Here is a 25417-nt window from a genome sequence, read left to right on the forward strand (position 1 = left end):
ATCCTTTTTGAAAAAAAAAAAGGGCTCAGTATCAATCAGTGTAGCAAGCAACAGAAACATACTGCCAGTTCACAGATGGTGTAGTTAGCTGACAGACAAGTACCAACTAGAGAGTCTTTGAGAAAACTCTCCATTTACTTGGGCAAATAAAGTCAACAGTTTTTTTTTTTTTTTTTTTTCTGTATAATTCCACTACATTTAGGTTCAGGTTTGAAAAAGGAGTCCTGTTTGGGGGCATTAAAATTACACTCTAAAAAAATCTATGAAAACTGCAGTTTAAAAAAAATTAACCCCCAGTAATTACTGACTTCAAATTAACACACAGCCTACATAGTTGGAAAAAGAAAAGATTTTTGGATATATATTTTATTTGACAGTGTTTTAGAATATCATACAGTAAACAAGATTTCTGTAAAAGTTAATTTATCCATAGTGGTGCGTTTCATAAAAATAGTTGCTCACTTACAGTCTTTCTGTGACTATTAATACATGGAATTATATTTATAGAGATACAGCTGTACAGGGTAAATTCACAGCTAACACTACACAGATATATTATTTGGAATGGGATTTAGATGATGTGCTGTCTTCACAGGTTATGGATTACAGCCGCATAAAGCAATTACTGCACGAGTAGTAGCTGTGAACTGTGCAAATTAGAATTTATGCAAGCGTAATCTCAACTTTTTTTTATCCTTTTGTAACACATGAAAAATAAAGGTCAGAGGATACAGTACTGGGACGTGCAGCTACACTACAGAAGCATTGTCCAAAACCAGATTCAATAAATTAATGGCAAACTATACTGGATTTCTAGTCCAGGGGAGAAAGACTAATTGAGATTAAACCCAAAGTATTGTAAACTGCTACATGTGTTTGTGCTTTTGTTTATGTTGAATGGATTCCATTTTTGGAAATTGCTTTTACAAGCTGCAAGATTCTTCACTTGAGGCTTTCAACCATATTCTCTTCTTGTCAAACAACGAAACTACTCCTATGCCTGATGGAAATTAAATGGCTAGTGCTCAGGTTACTGCAATTTACAGAGAGGGAAAGAGTCAGCTGAAGGAGGCTCTTATGTGTGACCCCCTGTGATGGACCTGATCTCCCGTTTTACTTATTTGACTACAAGTGCAGGGAGGTGAGGCTTATTTGCATTTGAACTCCTGTAAGGGGCAGAATATGGGAAGGATGCAGCCTCATTCATTCAGGACAAATTAAAGAGAAACTGCCCTCAGAAACATTTTGCCTTTTTAATATGTGTAGCTACAAATCAGTACCAATGGATAATTAACTGAGGGTAACATTTTACAAAGAAATATTAAAACGGCAGGGAAGAAAGAATTTTACTAGGGAATCAACCATAGATTGATGAAGATAAACGGAAACACCTAGAGGTTGCTAAAGAAATTAAAAAATGACAAAGAATACAAAGACAAGAAAGCAAACCAAATGAAAATAAAAGGAGAAAGACTAAAGAACAATAAGCAGAAAAGAATGCTAAAAGGTTCACATTCTTTGATGAAAATAAATTGGTCATAATGATTTTTTAATATCAGGGATTCATTATAATCTGAGAAATACAGGAGAAACACTTTGTCTCTGCTCTATCAAAGTGAAAATGAAGCAATGGAAAGAGGATTAAAAAGACAATAAAATAAGTGAAAAATAACACTGCTGTCAAAGAAGCTACTATCTCTGCTAGCCTGAGACAATAGGAAAGCCTTTTCATAAAGGAACTGCAGCGTTGCCAATCTTGATTAAACAAATTGTGGTCCTTCAATTATAAAATGCATATTTTAGATGAAAACCAATTAAGATCTATGAGCTAAACTGCAAAATTCTGACTTATGGCAATCTGTTCCCTAAGATACAATTTTCAAACCTTTTTTTTCCTACCACTGAAAATGTACAGAAATATGATTTGATCACAGAAATGGCAGTAAAAATGGCATCACACCAATGAATTCACTAGATTTCTAACTCGTCCTGCAGTACGCAGGGAACGTTGCAGCTAATACCGGTGATGGATGCCACGAGTGAGCCATGGAAACAGGTCATGGGCGAACAGTTCTGAATGTTTCAAAGAAACCTTTTAACCCCTGTCTAGATATGTCGAGAACAATTTATTTACAACTCTTTAGATCAATTAAAAGATATAATCTTGTCTCAGTTTCAGCTTGCTCCGTGCAGTTTGATTTTTAAGGCGATATTCCAGTTTGTGATTGCTCTTAACTTGTCCAGTTTCTTGATATAAAGTTTGGATGGCATCCAAATCCTTCATGCAGTGGGGGTAATTTTTTTTTCTTTTTTTCTTTTTACTAAAGCTACACTGCACTGTCTCTCTGTGATGTTCTTCACGTTATTTTGGTTCTTCCATAGCTGCCAAAGCCCCCAAAATGGAACCAGGGGCTTTAGGATCAGTTTAGGTCTGCGCGTGGACGCTGTACGGCCCATGCTCGTTGGACACGTGGGACTTCACGTCGATGCTCCCAGGCCTTGGTGCCTCGTGGATCTATGCGTGTGACAGTGAAAATAAATTAAAACGCCGTGAGACGGAACCTAAGAAGAACGGCCTGCAGGCGTCGAGGCGGGGCGGCGGGCTGCTGCCGCGCGGCTCATCTGCCCGCAGCCGAGGCGCCGGGCTTCAGGACGCCCGGCAGCTTGTCGGAGCCGGGCACTTTCCAAGGCCCCGGCGCGACGGCTGCTTTGCGCGCGGGGGCGCCCCCCGGGGGCCGCGCGCCCTGCCGGGGCCCCGCGCGCGCGCCCGCCCTGCCCTCGGCCTCCCGCGCGCCCGGGCGCTCCGCGCCACCGCCACGGCCCGGGCCCGCGAACGCGGGCGCAGCCCCGGGGCCTTCGCGCCGGCCGAGCTCGGGGCCCACCGCGGCGCGGGGCCCCTCCTTCCCGCCGGCCCGCGCCGCGTCCGCCGCGTCCGCCGCCGCGGGCCCGGGCGCCCTGGTCTCCGAGGAGGGTCTGCCGGCCTCGGGCCGCCCCTGGCCGCCTGGCGCCTCCTCGAGCCTCGGCCGAGCGGCCCTCTGCGGGCTGGCCGAGCGCTCCCTCTGCTCCCCGAGGCGCTGCTTCTTCTGGCCGCCGGCTGAAAGCTCCTTTGGTTTCCTAACGTCGTGTTCCCTTTTGATATCCCAAGTTGGGTCTGGGCCTATCTGGTGGGAAGGGTCGGAGGGTGGGGCTGGATGTGATGGAGAGAATGGAGAGAGGACGTCTTCGAGGGAGACGCCTACTTCCGGCAGACCTGGGGAGGCGGCAGCGGGAGAACTCCAGCAGTTGGGTTCGTCTGTGGGACAGGAAGCACAGGCGTTAGGAGGCGCGCCTCGCAGCCTTTCCACGCTCCCGCGACCTCTCTCTCTCTACCTTAGGGACGAGAGCAGGCGGCCAGGGGCGACTGCTTTCAAGGTCCCAAGCCACCGCCGCTCCCACCCTCACTGCCAACGGGGCAGCCGGCCGTATCCCCGGGGGTTCTGTGTTCCCCGACTCATCTACCCCACCTCCTTCCCTCATTGATGGATCAGGGAGGTCATTGCTAACTAAGGTCGGGCCTGATCCGTCCCTCCGCCTTGGCCCCTTCTAGCTTCCTGGGGTGCCTTCAGGTCTGGCAGCCCCGTGTGGATATAGGCTTGGCAACTAGAGTATCAGTGGTTCTCAAACTCGAGTTACACATCTGAATCACCTGGGGTAGTTGTGAAAAATACAGATTCCCAGGTGGCTAGTCCCAGAGAATTCCGTAGTTTGGGGCCCAGGAATTTCTCTGCATTTTTAACAGGCACCAGATGATTCTGAAGATGGTCCGAGAACCAAGCTTTGAGAAACACTGGTCTGAATCCTCTGGAAGAAGTTGGGACAGTGACTTTCAACCGTTAGGTGTCACTCAAAGCATAATTAGCTACCACCAGATGCTCTTGGAATTTGGATAAATTCATCAAAAAAAAAAAATTACTGTTGTCTTTTGGAAATCACAGTCCTTAATTCTTTTGAGTAATCCTGACATTATAGCAGGGCCAGATTTAGAGAAATGCTTTCTTTCTAGGAAGCCTAGTTTCAACATTTATTTGGGGTTTAAGATCTCCCTACTTTGAGAAAGGACTTGAGACATTTATAACAACACACATACAAAATAGAATGATAAAAATGAGAAACGATTTTTTGTTTTAAAGGTCAGAGGCCAAGTAGGAGGACAGATGTGTTAGGAATCTGGGATGAGTTAGTTACTATGAGCACTAAAGTTTCTGGCCACTAAAGCAAAATTAAAGCAGGAAATTCCAATACAGTGATCCTTGGATATTTGTTAGGAGTATGTCCCCCAAACCTTTGGAAATCCTCAGATTTTGGACTTTCTAGGGCGTAAGTTTTCTCCACAGAACAGGTACACCGTCATGAGTGGGAACAAGGAGACCACATTGAAATCTGAATGCTGGGTGGCAGGAGAGGCTCTTCACTAGCCCCAGAGATTCTGTCCCACATACCAGCCTCAGTGCCTGTGGGTCAGATTCCCACCACTGGAACATTATGTGTCACAGACAATTAGAAGTTCTTATTCAGACTTAATCTGTGAATGTCAAGGGTCTACTTTGTTTAAAATTTGAGAATTCTTATCCGGTACCTTTGATGCTGATTTATAAAGAGATAAGGAGAAGATAAAGGCAGTGGGGTTGATAGTTCCAGAAATTCTGGTCACCTGTACAATATCAAGTCAGTTATAAAAAGTTTCTCCTTTGATGTGAAATTTGAATGGAGTATTTTAAGGCATAATATTCTCTTCCTTCTTTTCATAGACATATCCATTATCATGTTCACATGAGTAAAAAGTAAAAAGTCCTGGAAAAGCATGGGAAAACCTGGAATCTAATCCTGCCTCTGGCATTTACCAAGATGGGGTTTGAGATCAACTACTTGATCTCTCTGAGTCTCATTTTCTCCCTTTATAAGGTAAGGATGAAATGTTTACCTCACAGAGATGAGACTTGCACTTTCAAAGGGAAAATCACTATGCAATGGGATTGCATAGTTGAGTCAGATTTTTCTTAGATGTCCCAGTTGTGGCCCACTTACAAACTGGGCCGCATTAACTAGCATACTAGCAGGTGAGGTTTTGAGTAAGTGCCAGTAAATCAGCCATTCCCATATGCTGTGATTCCATTGTGCTGTGTTGCTCTACCCCGGGTAGACTTGGCTACCTCGAGGAATATTCTAAAATCCTCAAATGCAAATGTTTTCATTGAAAATTGGAGTATGTTCTGATTCTGGCTGGGGTAGCGTTTGAAAATGAAACCGTCAGAGCAAATGATAGCCCGTGGCAATTCCATCATACAGGAAGATATTGCCTGAAAGAGTTAGAAGTGGTTTCCAAAAGGCCTAACTAGAGTGTCGTTGTGCAATGGTAATCTCTAGCTTGGACCGTGATAATGATAGTTCACTTTTAATATCTTTCTCCAACATTCCTCCCACCCCCACCTGGGCCAATTCCATCACTGTGGCAGAGGCAATTAGCTGGCCTTGAATTACTGTGAGATACAGGGAGGCTGATATTATTCACAGCATTTCCTGAAGGAGGAATTGGAGCAGAGAGAGGTTAAGTAATTTGACCAAAATGACAAAATGGGTCAGCCAAGAGTAAAATGTTGGGTTTCTTTCCTCTTTTGCACTTACTGAGAAAATTTTCCTAACATCTTGCCTTGCAAATAGGATCAAAGCATGTGAAATGGACATGCTCAATGGCCACTGCTGACCAACAGGGACTAGACCCCCTCACTGAACAGAATACTTAGCATTTATTTCTGAACATCTTACTTGTGATAATAAACTAGAAGGTGAAATCATTCAAAATACAAAGCACAAAAGAATACCTCTTATGATAAAAAGATTTCTCAAGTGTTTGTTTATAGATCATTAAATTCTTAGTGGGAGAAACTACATGCTAAAATATTCCAAGCTACTACTGACTGCGAGTATTAGTGAGAAATTAAAATGAACTAGATCTTAACATAAAATGACTTAAAGGATGGACATTTGTATAAGTGGCTTAATAGTTTTCATTTTTCTGGACAAGAATTCTCCATCTGAATACTAGCCATGAGGTGTCTGCACGAGGCAGGAGCCTGCAAAGCTGTGTATAAGCCCCAAGGGCAGCAGACAGCCCCTCCCCCACCTTGCCCTTTCACCGGCCTCATCCGGGTGACAGGAACCCTGGTGGTCAGGAAGAGTCCTACTCTAACATTTCAAACTCCAGTTTTCATGAAATCTTGATACACAATAACCAGAAGAAACAACCATATTTTGTTCTGCTTCCTTCAAACCTTATTTTCTCCTGGCTCCTTCCCCCTTCTTTTTTTTTCTCCAACCCGGCCACCGCCTAAAGCATGTGATTGTGTTCATTTGCTGAGTCGGTGCCCAGGAAGATGAGCTGCCCACATTCTTCCTGAGATGTTCTAACCAGAACTGGAAATAACAGAGATGCATCCTAGGAAGACAAAATCAGCCATGTGGGCCTGCGGGGGTTTCTGCAGCCCCATTGTCCAAACAGTGTTCCCAGCCCAATGGGCTGAAATCAGAAAGGAAAAAGCCTCTTATTCCAACTTGACTTCCTCTACCTGCTCTTGTCCAGGTCACCAGTGATCTTTCTATTGGCAAGTCCAGAGGCTATCTCTCTGTATTCATCTTAATGCTTTATCTCACCACATTTCACTGCCAGAAACAAAGCCAACTCTGGGCTCCCATGACACTCTGTTCTCCTATTGTTTAGACTCTCTCTTTGGCAGTTCCTTCTCAATTTCCTCTTCTTTTACTTGACCTCTAAATGTTGGCATTTCTCAGGGGTTGGTCTTAGGTCATTTTCTTTCTTTTTAGTGTCTCCTAGCTATTCTCCTCTATTCATGTGGCTTTTATACAAAAGCAATACTCCTGAATGTTTCTGCTGAGCTCTATGCTACGAGCTCTGGGCTGGTGTGTCCACCTGTCTATTTGCTGTCTCCACTCGGATCATTCACTGGGGTCTTCATTTAACAGGTCAAAAGTGGAAATCTTTTCTCCCCAAGCCTATTCTGCATTCTTTCCTCATTTCCCCATCTTGGTGAGTGGCACAACCATCCCCTGGAGTCATGCTTGATTCCTTTCTCTCCCTCACCTCACAAATACAATCCACCCACAAGTCTTATCAGTCTTATCTTCAAGTATACTTGGACTCTCACCACCTGAGGTCAAGATTTAGGGCACTCCCTAGAAGGACTGCAACCAGTGTGGGCTGCCCAAGATAAACACAGTTAAAAACAGCCATGGGCGTGCCTGGGTAGCTCAGTCGGTTAAGTGCCTGACTTTGGCTCAGGTCATGATTTCATGGTTCGTGGGTTCCAGCCCTGCATCAGTCTCTGTGCTGACAGCTCAGACCCTCGAGCCTGTTTTGGATTCTGTGTCTCCCTTTCTCTCTGCCCCTCCCCCATTCACACTCTTTCTCTCAAAAATAAATAAACATTAACAAGAACTTAAAAAAAAAAAAACACCGTAGTGTGGACCTCTTTCATAAACCCTTGGCAATACTGTTGAAGACAGAGAATTCAAAAATGAATTTCAGTGCTGTTCAGACAAGAGAAGTGTAGGATACACACCCTCTCCTGAGCTCAGAGCTCAAGACAACTAACCTAGTTCCCATAACCAAGGATGTACGTTCCAAGCCACTGTTTCTCACAGGGCTACTCCCGTAATCCACTCTTCTCTTTACTTCTAGTCTCGCCTACTACTAATTATTCTCCATACAGCACCCACAAGAATCTCTTTGCGACACAAAGTAGACCATGTCATTCCTTTGCTTAAAACTTCAGTGGATTCTCAATGCTATTAGATGAAAATGCAAAATTAATATCATAACCCACAAAAGCCTGCATGATCTGGCCCCTGCCAGACTCCTCAGCTTCATCCCCATTTATTTTCTATTCTCCACCCACACTGGCCTTCGTTCAGTTCCTAAATGCACCAAGCGCCTTCTCTATTCTGGGATATCATTACTGATTCTTCTGCCCAGAAGGTTCTCCCCCCAACTATTCACATGGTGAGTTCTTTTTTATTCTTTAGGTCACTTAAATATCACCCTAGAGGACCCAATCCAAGGTAGATATTGTGCTGTCCTCAAGAGCATCTTGCTTTTATTTCCTAATAGTAATTATAATTTGTAATTATATATCTGCCTGCTTATTTGATTAATATCAGTTTCAACTACTAGGTGGCAAATCTTCACGAGGGCAATGGCCACCTTAGTCTTGTTTATCACAGTGGGAATTACTAGTGTTTGACACAGTGATAAAGGCTCAGTGAATATTTGATGAACAAATCAATCTGTTCCACACACAGAAATGGAAGACTTGAAACCAGATGCCTACTTGAGCAAATACTTCAGAGAAGATCTTCATTTAGAGGATAATCAGCAAAAAAAAGGTTTGTTTCTATGACTTTTATCAATTTTCAGAGGGGGAGGATGGTGGTGAATTGCTAGTGTGTATTTGAAGTGGGAAGGGAAATCAGTAAGTTTGGGGCAGGAGTGCAAAGGGAGGACGGCAGCCACAGAAAGGGCACTGGGAAGAGTTCTTGGCTTTCATCAGTGGTCCCTGGGATGGAGAGAGATAGAGAAGCTCTATTTCAGTTTAGTTCTAAACTAAAGAGACATAGAGAAGCTCTGGATGGAGAACAGGTAGTTTAGTTCTCCTGACTTTTAACAGATATTCTTTCCCTTGTTAATCTTCTCAGCCATGATGATGTTGCTTAAAGGAGCTTTATCTCTGGAGAGTCATTACTCACTATGCCAATGAATGTTCAGATGAACCACAGGCAAGACGGACCCTCAATAGCTCACACTCTATTGGGGGGCAGATGCAGGTCCCCATCCTAAGTTAGGATTAAGTTTCTTCCCCTTCTTATTGTTGGTTCCAGTCACTTTGGATCTCTCCTAGAAAATAGACTGATTAAGGGTGCCTGTGTGGCTCAGTTGGTTAAGCAGACTGACTCTTGATTTTGGCTCAGGTTCTGATTTTGTGCTTCATGAGATCGAGCCCCGTGTGGGCTTTGGATTCTCTCTTTCTTTCTTTCTCTTTCTCTCTGCCCCTCCCCCACTCTTTCTCTCTCACTCTAATAAGTAAATACTTAAGAAAATAGACTAATATGTAATTACATATTATTAGTATATATGTACATAAATCATACACACACTCATACACATACTGTTATCTTTGAGTTAAAAGATGTGTGATCTCTTGACTTTATCTTGTAGGAACCCAGCAATATTGACAAATAAAATGTTGTATTGCACTTCATGTGCCTGAGATTAAAAAAACAAGCAAACAAAAAAACCTCATCTACTGTGTTTCAACAGCTTGTTTCTTTTATGGAATATAACTCAAGTGACGGTAACCAGAGAAGTGACCCACTAGGAAGAGACTACTTATTGCCATAAATAAGTATCTGCAGGGGTTCCTGGGTGGCTCAGTCAGTTGAGTGGCTGACTTCGGCTCAGGTCATGATCTCACGGTTTGTGAGTTCGAGCCCCATGTTGGGCTCTGTGCTGACAGCTCAGAGCCTGGAGCCTGCTTCTGATTCTGTGTCTCCCTCTCTCTCTGCCCCTCCCCCACTCATGCTCTGTCTCTGTCTCAGAAATAAACATTAAAAAAATAAGTATCTGCACTACTGGTTTTCCTAGGTGGTTCTTATCTCCAGAGAAAAAAAAAATTGTGCAGGAGAAGGAAATGTAAGGAAATCAAAGAAGAGTTAATTTTACCATGTGCAGAAGGGTGAGGGAGACACCATAGAAAGGAGCCAGGGATTGCTGCAGAGGAAGGAGGGCTTGTTTCCTGCCCCACATCTCACCTAACAGCCCTAGTGTTTCCAGCTTTGGGCTGATTGGTTCCCACACTTCTCTCCTCCTCCCAACACAGGGCAGGTATGCAGAGCTAATGGCTGCCTTTTGGATTAGTGTTCAGGAAAGTAACAATAGTATTACCACTATTGTATGACTCATAACAGCAACAGGGAACATTCAGTGAGGTGCTTCCTAGATACATCACTCTTCTAATATATTTACCCACATGCAAACTTGTATGTTTTACAGATGAGGAAACTGAGGCACAAAGAGGTGAAATAACTTGTTCCAGGCTACCTAGATGGTCAGGAACGGAGCAGGTTGTTGAATAACATTCTCAGTTGGGTGGTAGTCTACAAACTCAGCTGAAACACTGTCACTAGACTCCTTTGCTATCCTCTATTTTGATTGTGAAATGGGGCTCATCTCTTCTTCTGGGGCAGTAGCAGAGAAACTTCTATCTCAAGTGAGTCTGTCAGAGGCAAATCCATCATTCTTCCAAATGGAGACTCTGAAATGCCATTTGTGTTTGAACCTTGGACACAGAAGGGTGGGCACCATAGTTAAGGTGTTTATTTGTGGAAATGCTGGAAATATGAGCTAGAATTGGAAGATAATGAAATTAGATTTCTTAAGAGCAGGGATAATACTACATACTTCAAAAAAGACCCTCACAGTGTCACACTTTGACCTGAACTGAATTGAAAATACTCCCACTAGATATTGGAAAACACTGGGTCAGTTTGAGACATACTTTTACTGCTCAAATGAATAAAATCATTTTGCAAAGAGATCCATGGATTTGGTAAGTGTTCCTTCTTATGAAAACCTTTCCTATTGCAACCTACAGTTGGCTGGGTTAAAGGATACTGATGTGGCTATACTGAACTACAGTCTCTTGTATTTTAGAATATTATAGGAAAATATAAAAAATGATTACAGTAGATCAAAGGACAGTAATGTGAGGTCATTTGGTGTTCAAAAGAAAAATCTTTTAAGGATGTGTCCAAACCATAATGGTTCATTTGGATCTGTTCAACCATCACTAAGGCGATTGCTTTTTGTAACAAAATACAAAGAAAAATGTGCCTTTAAAAAACTTCTGAACACATTAATTATTTTACTTTGCTTCTGCTCTTTCTGAAGCATTGCTTCCTGAGGCATTGTTAATGGCATTCAAACATGTATGTTTCATCTTTCTTACCAGAGAGATGAAAACGAAGTGTTAGAAACATCAATAACTTTAAAAATTGTGACCCTATTTGGTTACTGCTGCTTCACATTTATACTCATTTTAAGAGCAGCAGTACACCTGTGGCAAACTTGACCTCCAGGGCTGAAGGGGCTATTGATAATGGAGCTACTGTTTACTGAGTGCTTCATCTGTAACAGGAACTGTGCCCTGTGTGCCACATACATTATCTTTTCATCCTCACAATGGTCCTGAGCAATATGGTGCTATTATCCCCACTTTACAGATGAGGAAACTGAGGTTTAGATACCTTAGTCAATTTTCCAGGACCACTCAGCTGGTAAGTGAGAATCAGGACACCTGACTACATAACTCCAGAGCCCAAGCCCAAGCCACTATTCTATTTTGGTGCTTTCTAACTTTTTCCACATCAGGACACACATAGAAAAATATATTATTTAGTGCATTAGAGTAAACAGATGGAAATGATCAAGGTCTGAAAACACCAGCCAAGCCCTTCTATATGCCCCCAGGGCCAAAAGGAGTCGATACCTTGATGTAACCTATCAGAAGTGTGTCATGGAGAACAGATTAGGAAACTCAGTTCTGTTTTTCAATGAGGGAAAATCTTGATGACTCACATTGACCTGGGAATGTGGGGATGCTCAGGAATCACTCTCAATTAGTAAAATATCTGCATTCCGGGATTTATGAAAAATATGTGGTTTGTTTATTTTATGGATGTTTTGGAGAGCAACACATTCTTCTTTTCAAATAAAATCTTAAATGAAACCCTCTATGTAAACAAATAAAAATGGAACCACTTTGGTTAGGTGAGGTGGATCCAAAGCCTGTTGCCATTCACCCACCTCCCACCTGTGCTGGGCTATTTGTTTTTGTGGGGTTTCTTGGTAATAAAACCCTCTTCTGCATTCCTTAATCCCCATCACCTATTCCACCCATGCCCCACCCACCTGCCCTCTGGTAACTATCACACCTGAACTGGTCTTTAGGCCCTTTCTTGGGGAAACTTGAAGCTCCAATAGACAGTTTGAAAATCACTACATGAAGAAGAGGTGTCTCCCAAAGCCCCTGTTAAAATGCAAAACTCCCCAAGCAGGAGTGGGAAGAGGAGAGAGTCAGGGAAGATTTCTGTGATAGATTTTTCTTTTTTCTTCTACATGTTAGTAGCTGGGAGTTGGACTCCAGAGAAGGGAGACAAAGCACAGGGAAGTTTTGCTGGAGAAAGGGGATGGAAGTGTCTGTACCACAGCTGGCAAGCACAAACTACCTTTCCATAATTTGGCTGGTGCTGGTTTACTCAGCCAGAGCCTCAGCTGACAGTTCACAGTCCCGCTGAGCCAGCAGTGGCCCTCCCAGCCCTCAGGAAGGATAAGTCAGCAGTTAGTGGAGGAAGGAGTATCAGTGACAGGCCAGGCTCAAACCCTCGTACTGCCACTTGGTGTGAACTTGGGCAAGTCATTTAACCATTCTAGCCTCAATTTCTCAGGGAACTGGAAAACTGAGAGTTAAGGAATAACATCTGCCCTGCTTCCCTCCCAGGGCTGTGATCAAAGGAAACAATACATATATGGATGTTTATATACATATCGGCCATTGTATTAATAGTTAAACCCAATTTTTAGAAAGGGCAAAAGATTTGAATTTTCACTTCACTAAAGGTGATATTTGAATGGCAAATCAGCACATAGGATGATGCTCAACATCCCCAATAGAAAAATGCAAATTAAAACTACCGTGAAATACCACTACACATCTATTAACATGGCTAAAGTAAAAACCAAAACCAAACAACAACCTGAAAATAACTGGCAAGGACGTGGAGCCACCAGAACGGTCACATGATTCTGTTGGAAATGAGAAGTGGAACAGTGCCACTTGGGAAAACAGCTTAGCAGTTTCTTAAAAAGTGAAACATTTAGTTACCCTACCACTCCGCAATCCTGCTCTGAGGTATCCACACAAGTGAAATAAAAACTTAGGTCCACACAAAAACCTGTATGCGAATTTGCCTAGTGGCTTTATTCTTATTCACCAAAAACTAGAAACAACCTGAAGGTCCATCAACTGGTGAACGGATGAACACACTGTGGCACGATGGATAGTCTCAGCCACGAAATGGAACAAACTATTTATCTGCCCAACAGCACGAGTGAATCTTAGTTGTGTCATGCCAAATGAAAGATGTCAGCTCCAAAATGTTACATTCTGTATGATCCCCTTTATATGACATTCTCGAATATTAAAACTAAAGGGGCAGAAAACTGATGAGAGGTTTCTAGAAGTTTGGGGTGGGGAGAGGCTACCACGCAAAGAATGGGAAAATTGTGGGGGATTCTGGAACTGCTCTGTATCTTGCGTATGATAGTGATTATATAGCTGTATGGATTTTTCAAAACGAGTGGAACCGTATACTGTAAAGGGCAAATTTTACTGTATGTAAATTATACCTCAGTTTTTTTAAGGATCTTTTTCTTTTCTTTCCTTTTCTTTCCCTTTCTTTCTTTCATTCTTTCTTTCTTCCTTTCTTTCTTAATTTATTTTTTTAATTTACATCCAAGTTAGTTAGCATATAGTGCAACAATGATTTCAGGAGTAGATTCCTTAATGCCTCTTACCCATTTAGCCCATCCCCCCTCCCACAACCCCTCCAGTAACCCTCTGTTTTTTCTCCATATTTATGAGTTGCTTATGTTTGTCTCCCTCCTTGTGTTTATATTATTTTTGCCTCCCTTCCCTTATGTTCATCTGTTCTGTGTCTTAAAGTCCTCATATGAGTGAAGTCATATGATATTTGTCTTTCTCTAATTTCACTTAGCATAATACCCTCTTGTTCCATCCATGTAGTTGTAAATGGCAAGATTTCACTTTTTGATTGCCAAGTAATACTCCATTGTGTGTATATATCTATATCTATATATCTATATCTATATCTATATCTATACCACATCTTCTTTATCCATTCATCCATTGGTGGACATTTGTCCTCTTTCCATACTTTGGCTATTGTTGATAGTCCTGCTACAAACTTTGGGGTGCATGTGTCCCTTCGAAACAGCATACCTGTATCCCTCGGATAAATACCTAGTAGTGCAATTGCTGGGTCTGTAGGGTAGTTCTATTTTTAATTTCTTAATATACCTCAGTTTTTAAATGTGAAAAAATTAATAGTGTTGAGAAACTGTTTTTAAGCCTGGTGGGAAGAAGTCTTCTTAAATTGGTTACACCGTTTGCAAATAATGTCACCACCACTAGTTTGCTTAGTAACCTCTGTTTTCCTCATCATTGCACTAAGGTAAGTCTTAGCCTGATGAAACTGATGATGAATTCTGAGTTCCCAGAGTTAGCAGAATCCAAAATGAAGAGGTTTTTTTAAATTTTTATTAAAAAAAATTTTTTTAACATTTATTTATTATTGAGAGACAGAGAGAGACAGAGCATGAGCATGGGAGGGGCACAGAGAGGAGGAGACACAGAATCTGAAGCAGGCTCCAGGCTCTGAGCTGTTAGCACAGAGCCCGACGCGGGGCTCCAACTCATAAACCGCAAGATCATGACCTGAGCCAAAGCCAGATGCTTAACCAACTGAGCCACCCAGGCACCCTGAATTGAAGAGGTTTTACACTAATCTTTAGAAAGCATCTTTAATCTTAAAGCTTTTTTAGATCATTTTCTTCATCACAGAAATACATCCCTGTCTGAAGTGGGAGACAGTGGAAATAGGAATGAGAATAATCAATCATAAGGTACCCATTTCATGGGAGAAATGATGGAAACTGATAATAGCCACCTCTTGCCAAAGACAGAAGTGGAAACAGGCTATTCAGAGGATACTCTTGAACTCCAGCTAAACCCATGCCTCTGTGGTACCCAGATGAGATTTTCACACCCCCTTCATCTGCCTCTATAAGCCATTCATTCATGGGCAAGATTCAGGCATCAGATTAACTTACTTCTGGACTGAGGCCCTACAAATGATGTGCAACTATATCCCCATTAATATGTCCCCAGGGAACAAAGTGCCCCCCCCCCGCCTTTTTTGAAACAATTCTGGCTGTTTAAAAAAGAAAATGTATTAGTAGAAGCAAAGGTCTTGTGTCTGGAGTCCTCTGATTTTGTCGTTATCATATTTCATCAAGGCTATCCTCAGACAATTTTTTTTCTGTATCCAGTTTTATTTCTCAAAACACTGCCCTCTCATCCATCTCTCTCTCTCTCTCTCTCTCATATATATATATATATAACCCAGAAATGGACCCACAAACGTATGGCCAACTGATCTTTGACAAAGCAGGAAAGAATATCCAATGGAATAAAGACAGTCTATTTAGCAAGTTGTGCTGGGAAAACTGGACAGCGACATGCAGAACAATGAACCTGGACCACTTTCTTACACCATAAACAAAAATAAAATGGATGAAATGGACCTAAATGTAAGACAGGAAGCCATCAAAATCCTAGAGGAGAAAGCAGACAAAAACCTCTTTGATCTTGGCCTCAGTAACTTCTTATTCAACATGTCTCCAGAGGCAAGGGAAACAAAAGCAAAAATGAACTATTGGGACCTCATCAAAATAAAAAGCTTCTTCACAGCAAAGGAAACAATCAGCAAAACTAAAAGGCAACCGACAGAATGGGAGAAGATATTTGCAAACGACATATCAGATAAAGGGTTAGTATCCAAAATCTATAAAGAACTTATCAAACTCAACAGACATGAATAGGCACTTCTCCAAAGAAGACATCCAGATGGCCAACCGACACATGAAAAAATGCTCAGCATCACTCATCAAATCAAATCAATACAAATACAAATCAAAACCACAATGAGATACCACCTTAAACCTGTCAGAATGGCTAACATTAACAACTCAGGCAACAACAGAGGTTGGTGAGGATGCAGAGAAAGAGGATCTCTTTTGCATCGTTGGTGGGAATGCAAGCTGGTGCAACCACTCTGGAAAACAGTATGGTGGTTCCTCAAAAAATTAAAAATAGAACTACGTTACGACTCAGCAGTTGCACTAGTAGGTATTTATCCAAGGGATACAGGTATGCTGTTTCAAAGGGGCACGTGCACCCCATGTTTATGGCAGCACTGTCAACAATAGCCAAAGTATGAAAAGAACACAAATGTCCATTGATGGATGAATGGATAAAGAAGACGTGGTACATATATACAATGGAGTATTACTCGGCAATCAGAAAGAATGAAAGCTTGTCATTTGCAACTACGTGGATGGAACTAGGGGGTATTATGTTAAGCGAAATTAGTCAGTCAGAGAAAGACAAATATCATATGGCTTCACTCATATGAGGACTTTAAGACACAGAGCAGATGAACATAAGGGAAGGGAGGCAAAAATGATATGAAAACAGGGAGGGGGACAAAACAGAAGAGACTCATAACTATGGAGAACAAACAGAGGGTTACTGGAGGGGTTGTGGGAGGGGGGATGGGTTAAATGGGTAAAGGGCATTAAGGAATCTACTCCTGAAATCATTGTTGCACTATATGCTAACTAATTTGGAGGTAAATTAAAAAAATAAAATTTAAATTAAAAAAAAAGAAAATTATGAAAAAAACCCCAACTTACTCATTTCTGATCACAAAATACAGGGAAGCAGCAAGGGCAATGCTTGTAGCCTCTTGGTCCTAGGTCTTCCCAGCCTATGCACGATGATGAATACCTTTGGACCACACCAGGCTCACACTCCCCTGCAAGCACCTTCCCATATTCTAGCAGCTGCAGAGTATCGTGTACAACTACTTGAGAAGTTAGTTTCAAACAGATGCCTCACTCACAATGCAGAGTCCCCTCCAATTACAGTTTTCCAGCTCACGTTTGCAAATACTGAAACTGAAGTAACTATGGTTGTTCCTGCTATTGATCTTCTAAAACTCTCATAAACAAGTAGGTCACAGACAAATTATGCCTTCATAGATCTTACAGATGTGTAAAGTGACTTTTTAAAGAGAGGTCTTTCTTAAACAGGAGTGGTGACTAAGCCCTTTCTGTGTCCGCAGCCTTCTAAACCCCGGATGGAAGCTCTTGGATCCCCCACATCCCAGGGCGGTAATGGAGGAAGGGCAGGTCAGGCCCAGCATGAAGAATAAACAATCTTTACTGTGTTCAGACTGGGAGTCATAGGGTTTTGAGGGTCTCTGTAGATTGGTCATGTTTCTTCTCCATCTTCTTTTTGGTTTGTTTCCATAACCTCATGAGCTGTTCTAATGAATCTTGGCCTTCTCCTTCTTCTCCTCGTCCAGGGTGGCTGTCACCTCTTGGTACTTCCAGCCAATGTTGTGAGCCAGGCATCCCAGATGGACAAACTCTCATGGACGAGACACAGTCTCCAGGGCAGCAGTAAACATCAACTGACTTTTTCTTGTCAGAGGGTGGTGGGCTCCCATCCAACAGCCTGAGGTGGTCAGAGCCACCTGGCCTTCTTCATCTGGTGGGCAGAGGTCTCTACTGTTCGCCCAAAGATGTGGTAGGGGCCCAGGACCAGTTGGTGTCCATACACTTGTGGAGGAAGGCCAGGTATTTTAACTTGTTTCTATAGAAATTTCCAGAAAAGCTCATTGCCCTCACAGTGGACAACCACCACCTTCCAAGCCAGCAGTACCTGCTTGACAATGATGAGCCATGATGGGTACCTAGAGGCCCAGGAGGTAGCCTCAGTCATCAAGCATGAGACCTGCCTTTCTGCCATTTTTGGAAGATGCCTCCATTTGGATGCCTCCAAATTTTTTTAAAAACTTCCATTCAACATAGTTTTGTTGACACCTACTACTTACATTATAGAGGAGGTCTATGCACTGAAAAGGCAGCTGTGAAGATGGCAATATTTCTATCTTCATGGATCTTACTATCATAGTGAAAGAGACAGAAAATTAATATATAAATAGGTAATAATAAGCCTGATAATGATAAGTACAACACAAGAAAATAAGGTAACGTGAGAAGGTAGAGAGATGTGGGGTACTATTTTATTTTATTTATTTATTTTTAATTTTTGTGATGTTTATTTTTGAGAGAGAGAGAGAGAGAGAGCAAGCAGGGCAGGGCAGAGAGAGAGGGAGACACAGAATCTGAAGCAGGCTCCAGGTTCTGAGCACAGAGCCCAACGCAGGGCTTGAACTCACAGACCACAAGATCATGACCTGAGCTGAAGTCAGACACTTAATGGACTGAGCCACCCAAGTCCCCTGGGGTACTGTTTTAGATAAGGTGGTCAGGGAAATCCTATCTGATGAGCTGACACTGAGAGGGGAATTGAATGTCGGGTAGCAAGTCATGTGGGGACAGATGGAACATGTGCAAAGACAAGGCTTGGCATGTTGGCAGAATGGTAAGTAGGATGTGGAGGCAGAGGGGGCAAAGGCAAGATCAATTGGGGCTTCAGTGAGGAGTTTGAATTTTATTCTAAGTGTTCTGGAGGCCATTGGATGGTCTCATGAAGGGGGATATTTTATTCTATTTATTTATTTTTATTTATTTATTTTTTAAAGTTTATTTATTTTGAGAGAGAGAGAGAGCATGAGTGGGGGGAGATGCAGAGAGAGAGAATCCCAAGCAGACTCCATGCTGACAGCACAAAGCCTGACATGGCGCTGGACCCCATGAACTGTGAGATCATGACCTGAGCTGAAATCAAGAGTTGGACACTTAACCAACTAAGCCTCCCTGGCGACCCTAGGGAACATTTTAAAAGGCTAACATGGCTGCTGTGTGCAAAATAAATTGCAGGCAGAAGCCAGACATCAGTCAGGAGGCTATTGTGGTCGCCCAGGCAGGACATGATGGTGGCCTAGGCTAGGCAGGTGGTGAGAAGGGGCTAGATTCATGACATGTTTTGAAGACAGACTAGGCTGGACCTGCTGATGGAGTGGATATAGGGTGTGAGGGAAAAGGAACAGTCAAGGAGGACCTGAGGTTTTCTTTTGTCTTTATTCACCAGAATATGTGCTGACCTTCAGGCAGTCGTGTGCTAGGCACTGGAGATGTGAAGATGAACAAGACACGATTAGTGACTCCAGGAACTCATCGTGTACAATTTCAGAATTCTGGACTTCCAGGGGCAAGTACGGAGTGCTGTGGGCTGGGCACATGAAAATCAATTGTTCTGTATTTGGGACGTGGAGAGGGCTTTAGTTTGAGTTTAAAAGGAGCATAGACACAGAAATAGAGAAGACTATCCCAGAAAGTGGGATCAGCAAGTGCTGGGTGGATTGTGGGAATGGTGAGGGGTGTCTGGGATAGCAGAAGAAGAGATAGCTGGGAGAGCAGGTTGGGGAGAACTTCACCGGAAAGAGAGTTGGGAAGCTTTGAAGCAGGAGGGTGATAGGGAGGATCTTCCTCCTTATCTAACAGGTTGAGTCATTCACTGATACTGACAAAGGAATTATACTTGAACTAACACTTAACTAACTGCATGTTGCTTCGATCAGAGTATCATGTTTAGATTCTTTTATAAATAAATCAAATTTCCTTTTCTCTTATTGGTATTGGCAAGCAGAAGCATGATCACTCTTTGGCTGAGAAATACTATTAATCTTGCTGTAAATGAATATTTATTCAATTATCTACTCTGTGCCAAGCAACTGTGTCGACTGCTGGGAATTCAGCATGAACAAGATGACATTCTTGCCCTTGCAAAGCTTGTTATATGAAGTAGATATAGAACAAATGATTTCAAATGTGATGGACCATCAAAAGAAAAGTTTTTTAAAAAGTAAAGGGTGCTACAGAAGCATTTAATGGGGTGCTAACCTCATTTAGGAGTTCAGGGAGGCCTCCCTGAGCAAATGGTCTTGAAGTGAAAACTAGATCGATTAAAATTTTATTATTAGCAGCAATGTCATCCCCTATTTCTTCAATAATTAGCCTTTTTTTCAAGTCGTTGCTTCTCTTCTGCTTTGAATCATGCCTACTTCTTGCCTAATGTGAAGAGAGAGAAAACCCAAATCTTTCACTTTCACATACCCCAAACTAAACTTTTCAGTATATTCCAGAGTGAGCCTCACAATTTGGACTTCCCTGCATTCACACATTCACACTCTCATTCCTGTGTGCTTGGCACTGGAGGGGACTCCAGATAGACTCCCACGGTGCAAACCCAGGACGTGAGCTGTAGGGTGACCTGAGATGAAGTGACAATGAGCTTCCTCATTTGAAGGACATGCAGAGGGACATGGAGTTCATTCAGCAGGTGTTGGAGACTCACTGGAGGGTCTGAGTCGGACTTTGTAATGTCAGGATTCATGAACATGGGAGACAGGAAAGAGAATTGAAATCTAGAGTTGAGGCAGCATAGATTTGTATTTTAGCTTTACTACTGACTAGCCGTGTAGCTTTGGGCAAATGACCCAACTTCTCTGCGCCCAAATGATACATTATCTACTTTAGACATCCGTTGTGAAAATTAAAATCACCCAAACTTTTGTAAAAACTAAGTGAGGATCTACCATTTTGGGGCACATAGTAAGCACTTGTAAATAATAGCGATAATAATAAACAAACAAAACAAACAAAAAACCCAGCTAACATTTGCTGGGCATTTACTCTTAATGCTAAATGTCATGCATGCATTCTGTCATTCAAATTGCACAACAAAGCACCTGAGAAAGGACCAGAGCCCAGGAGGCATTCGGATAAAAGGAACTGTCATGAAGGACCCCCGCTGGGATCACAGGCCTGACCCTGAACTTAGGACCCCAAGGGCTGCTGTAAGCTTAGCAGCATGTCCCCAGTTATTGCACCCTTTTTTCCCCATCAGGCAGCTGATAACGCCAGAGAACCCTTACTCCCTACCTATTGGTTTGTGAAAGCCTCCTGCATCTCCCCTGCTCTGATAGTCAAGAACAAACGATGATACTATTTGAAACCATCTGAGCCCTCATTCATGTTCATGTTATAGTTCCCAAGAAGTGTGGGGGACAAGGGTCTGTGTGGCACAGGGCATGGATTGGTGGGAAGGGAGGGAGTGACAGGAGCCTGGGCTTGACAACTTTGGAGAGACCAGCTGAAGACAGAAGGCGGTCTGGGTGGGAGGGAGATGGGTGGGGCTGTGGGAAGTAGTGAGTCCGCCTCATCTTAATTTTTTTTTTTTTAACATTTATTCATTTTTGAGAGAGAGACAGAGTGTGAGCAGGGAAGGGCAGAGAGAGAGAGGGAGACACAGAATCTGAAGCAGGCTCCAGGCTCTGAGTTGTCAGCACAGAGCCCAACGCAGGCACTATGAGATCATGACCTGAGGCGAAGTCAGAGGCTTAACTGACTGAGCCACCCAAGCGCCCAGAGTCTGCCTCACCTTGAAAAGGAGAGTTTGGGCTGGGTTTTCATTAATGCTGCCTGTGAATTTTCATTTTTACAAATAAAGTCTCAGAACTTCCTAGAAACAAACCAATGGGTATCAATTTCTGTAGCACTTAGGGCTCATCCAAAATGTCCTATTTCACACGGGTTTAATTTCATTTTAGCAAAAGGTAAGGCTGTTTATTGAAGACATTTCTCCAGAAATAAAGATGAACTGAGGAAAAATACCCGACACTCTATTGAACTATCACTGCAGATGATGGTTCATCAGGGCCTGGGATTTGTACAGGTCTGTGCACTTGCAGAAAAACCCTACTGTGCCAGCTTGCTCCGCCGAGTGCTCAGGCAGCAGCCTAAACAAGGGGCTGCAGACAAGCAGGGGAGCCAAAGGCTGGCTTGGGAGGAGGATATTGGCAATTGGGTGCAGAGGGTGAATTGTTGGCAGCAGTGCAGACTCAGACATGAAGGCCATATTTGTGCAGCAGGCTCCCTTCTGAACAATACACATCTGCTGAAAGAGGAGGACCCAGTTCCTGGGCTGTGTGCACATTTGCAGCCTAAACGCTTGGCTCTTTGTCTCTTCAGCTTCAGTATCACCTCCTCCGAGGCCTCTCTCACCACCTTGTCCAAAGTGGTTATTTTCTGGTGCAGCTCCTTAGTCTCGTTCACAACATTGACTACAATTTATTTGTGTGTCTCTCTTGCTAGAATATAAATCCTATTTGACACAGACTGTGATCTGTCTTGTTTGCTGTTGCAACTTAAGTCTCTGACAGTACTGGGTGCATACTACCAAGTGTTCAATAAATATCAGTTGGATGAAAAATAAATAGATCGGCCAGAGATCACTCATTCCCCTTTCTTGAAAGTGGCATAGCAGCCAACTCTAGTAATTTCCAGAAATGTGGAGAAACCTGGTATATTTGTAATAAATGCATGTGAATTGCAGGGGAGCAAGATTTACCACCCCAAAATGTGTTTCTTTGGCATGAGGATTATTTTAGAGTGACTATTTTTGAGAAACAAAGACTCAAGAAGTTTTTCTTTCTACCTGCCCCCCTAAACTGCCCCAAAACATTTAGACAGGGGAGGCTGCAACAAAAAGAGAGCTATCACCAGAGATGCGGTTCTTTTATATCAGAACGACTTCTCAGTGTGGCATGGCAAACACCTGCTCTTGCTGTCTTTCTGTGAATTGTCTTCGTCTCCCAACCCCTCTACCCTCTTCTCCTTAGCTCAGGTAGCATATAAGCCTCATTTGCCTGGCTGCCTGTGGATCTCATGTTCTCTGGGACCCCTCTACATATATGATTGAATGTGTTTTTCTCCTGTTAATCTGTCTCATGTCAATCTGATTAGACCACCAGAAGAATGTAGAAGGGTAGAGAAAAAATTTTCCCTCCCTGACAGTTGGCAGGATTTACTTCATGGTATGGACACTGCTCGTTCTGAGGCTGCTATAGCTGAGACATCCTGACACCTCGGACAAACAGCATCAGAAGGTAAGAATTCTTACCACAAGGGTTTCCTGGATCTCTGCTGACAGGGTCTGTTGGAAGCAAGCATGATGAGAGTCTCCTCCCCCCTTTTCCCCACCCCCTAAATTTAGCTTAGCAGGATAAAGTATTTGTGGAACTAGTTCCTTGGACATAGGCACTCTAGTTAAAATTTGGTAATGAGTACCCTTGACTTTTATCCATTGTTTTCCTCCCAAAGATGGTCGCTGTTTTTGTCTCTGCCTTTTTGTGTAGTTTGTCATAAGGAGGAAGAGCCATAGGGCAGAACACAGGCATAGGCACCATAAGCCCGCTATTCGAGCGTGGCTCACAGACCATGGTTACCAGACCGGCATCTGTGCAAACAAACTTGGCCGTGAGTCCCCTATGTAAAAACTGGATGGGGTTTTTCCTTTTGTCTTATTCCATGTCCTGAGAATTTGGCTTTACGACAAAGCCAAATTCTCTTTGGTCTCTGCCATGCAGAAGGTACACTTACCAGGGTGCACCAGCTGAATAGAGTGGGGTTCCATGGCACGGACTCCCAAACAGCACTCTCTTCATCCAACCATGCCAGCTCTCAGGGGAGTTTGCCATAAAGGGTCCCAGTCCATAAGGAGCCCTTGTAGCCTCAACCTTCCTTTCTTTGTTAGTGCTGGGAAAGTCTCATTCCAATAGCACCTGCCTGGTGTCACAGATTAGCAGGTTTGTGACTGGAGGCATCTCGAGTTCTTGTGGGAAACCAGAGACACTGTATTCACTACACTGTCCTTACCACCTGTGCATCAAAGGCTTTTGCTTTCCTAGGCAATCTTTGGGAATGAACTTGCTGGATCTTGTGAGGGCTGCATATTTTGTATTCTCTTGTGGGATGCTTCTTACGTCCTTGGTCAAGCCATAAAAAAGCTTATTAGTTTGAGTTGCTATTGAGATTAATAGATCCTACTTGTCAATGGCCAGAGGATGGATTTTTGAATTGAAAACTTCTATAGTTGAAAAATTTTGGAGAGCTCTCATCCTAAACTATTGTCTTACTAGCGTCTGTGGAAAAGACCAAATTAAAAAGTGGATACAAAGAATTTTAATGGCTAGCCTTAGGGACTCCTTTTTATAAGATGAAAGAAGAGAAATTAAAACCCCACATTCAATGTAAATTCCTCCTTCCTAAAATCCAAAGAATTAAGCATGCCACCTTCCAGCACACCTGCTTATTTGATGTCTGAGAACTGCTGTTCCAGAAACTGTAGATACAAAAAAAAAAAAAAAAAAAAAAAAAGGTACAATCTTACTAAACTTGTTCTATGCATGGCTTGGGCTTTCTGTGTGCCTGAGATTTGCAGGCTCTCGATTCTTTTGACTGACTTTGGGTCTTGAGAAGGTAGTATCCTTTGCACCCTTTTTAAAGACGCCTCTTTGATGCATGAAGTTTTTTCCATATTGCCCAAATATATATTGTTTGTCCAAGCTAAAAACTGACAAGATATTTAAATGCCGTTTTTTGTGGGGGAAGGGTAGTAGTATTTTGGTTAAAAGTTGATTAGAAGTTGGAAGCTGATCTTCAAAGCCTGATAGGATTTTTTAAAGTCTCTTCCCCAAACCTAAAACTTATGGGCCCAGAGGGAGAGAAGCAAATGGAGACAATGTAACTGGAGGGTGGGTCAACCCTTTAATATCATTTAGGCTGCAACCTAACTCTTTGGGGAAAAAAATTGAGAGCAACTGTTCTTATCTTATAAATCTTTGCAAAATAAAAAATAAAATGTAGTTCTGGAGGTAATACAAGGTCCCATCTATTCCTTTAAAAGATTTTTTTTTTCATGTTTATTTATTTTTGAGAGAGAAAAAAAGAAGAGAGACAGAGCGCAAAGCTGGGGAGGAGCAGAGAGAGAGGGAGACACAGAATCCAAAGCAGGCTCCCTCCAGGCTCTGAGCTGTCAGCACAGAGCTGAAACTCACCTGAGCCACCCAGGTGCCCCATCATCTATTCCTTTTTACCAATCTTAAAACCTCCCCAATTTATCTCAAAAGGCTTGTGAGTTGTTGGCCTTAGGAAACCAAAGTCCTTCTTGAAGGAACTTCCATTCTTTCTTTGTCCCTTGAAGATGTAAATCTTACTATATCTTTGAAACGTAAACACCCCAGGAGGTACCTAAAACAATGCCCACATTTGCCTAAAACTAAAGGGGAAAAAAAGAAGAAAAGAAAAGGAAAGGAAAGGAAAGAAAAAAAAGAAAAGAAAAGAAAAGAAAAAGAGGCCTAAATTTTAAAAAATACAAACTGCCGAGGCGCCTGGGTGGCTCAGTTAAGCAGCCGACTTTGGCTCAGGTCATGATCTTGCAGTGGGTTTGAGCCCCTTGGTGGGCTCCGTGCTAACTCCGGCTCTGCTTCTCTCTCTCAAAAATAAATAAACATTAAAAAAATTAAAAAAACAAAAACACAACAAAACTGCTCCACAACGTCCATAAGATTACTTGTCAAGGACAAGCACAAATCAGGCATCCTCACCAATATTACTAGTAAAAAGCTTCAGCCATTT

The 25417-nt window shown here is 42.6% G+C and overlaps 1 protein-coding gene and 1 pseudogene across 5 annotated transcripts in view; both read right to left on the minus strand.

Moving 5' to 3' along the window:
- Positions 1–348: 348 nt before the first annotated feature.
- MAGI2 (membrane associated guanylate kinase, WW and PDZ domain containing 2) overlaps positions 349–25417 on the minus strand; it is a 1357364-nt gene continuing 1332295 nt past the window's right edge. For 2 of the 5 annotated variants that reach the window (XM_043588690.1, XM_043588689.1), the window contains one exon: positions 349–3292. In XM_043588690.1, coding sequence (XP_043444625.1) covers positions 2619–3292 — 674 coding nt within the window. In that variant the 3' untranslated portion in view covers positions 349–2618. The remainder of the gene's footprint in view (positions 3293–25417) is intronic. The other 3 variants (XM_043588693.1, XM_043588691.1, XM_043588692.1) reach the window with 2 other exon arrangements.
- LOC122487809 lies at positions 16603–18116 on the minus strand (annotated as a pseudogene).

Source organism: Prionailurus bengalensis, chromosome A2, assembly GCF_016509475.1.
Source record: "Prionailurus bengalensis isolate Pbe53 chromosome A2, Fcat_Pben_1.1_paternal_pri, whole genome shotgun sequence".
Classification (NCBI taxonomy): domain Eukaryota; kingdom Metazoa; phylum Chordata; class Mammalia; order Carnivora; family Felidae; genus Prionailurus; species Prionailurus bengalensis.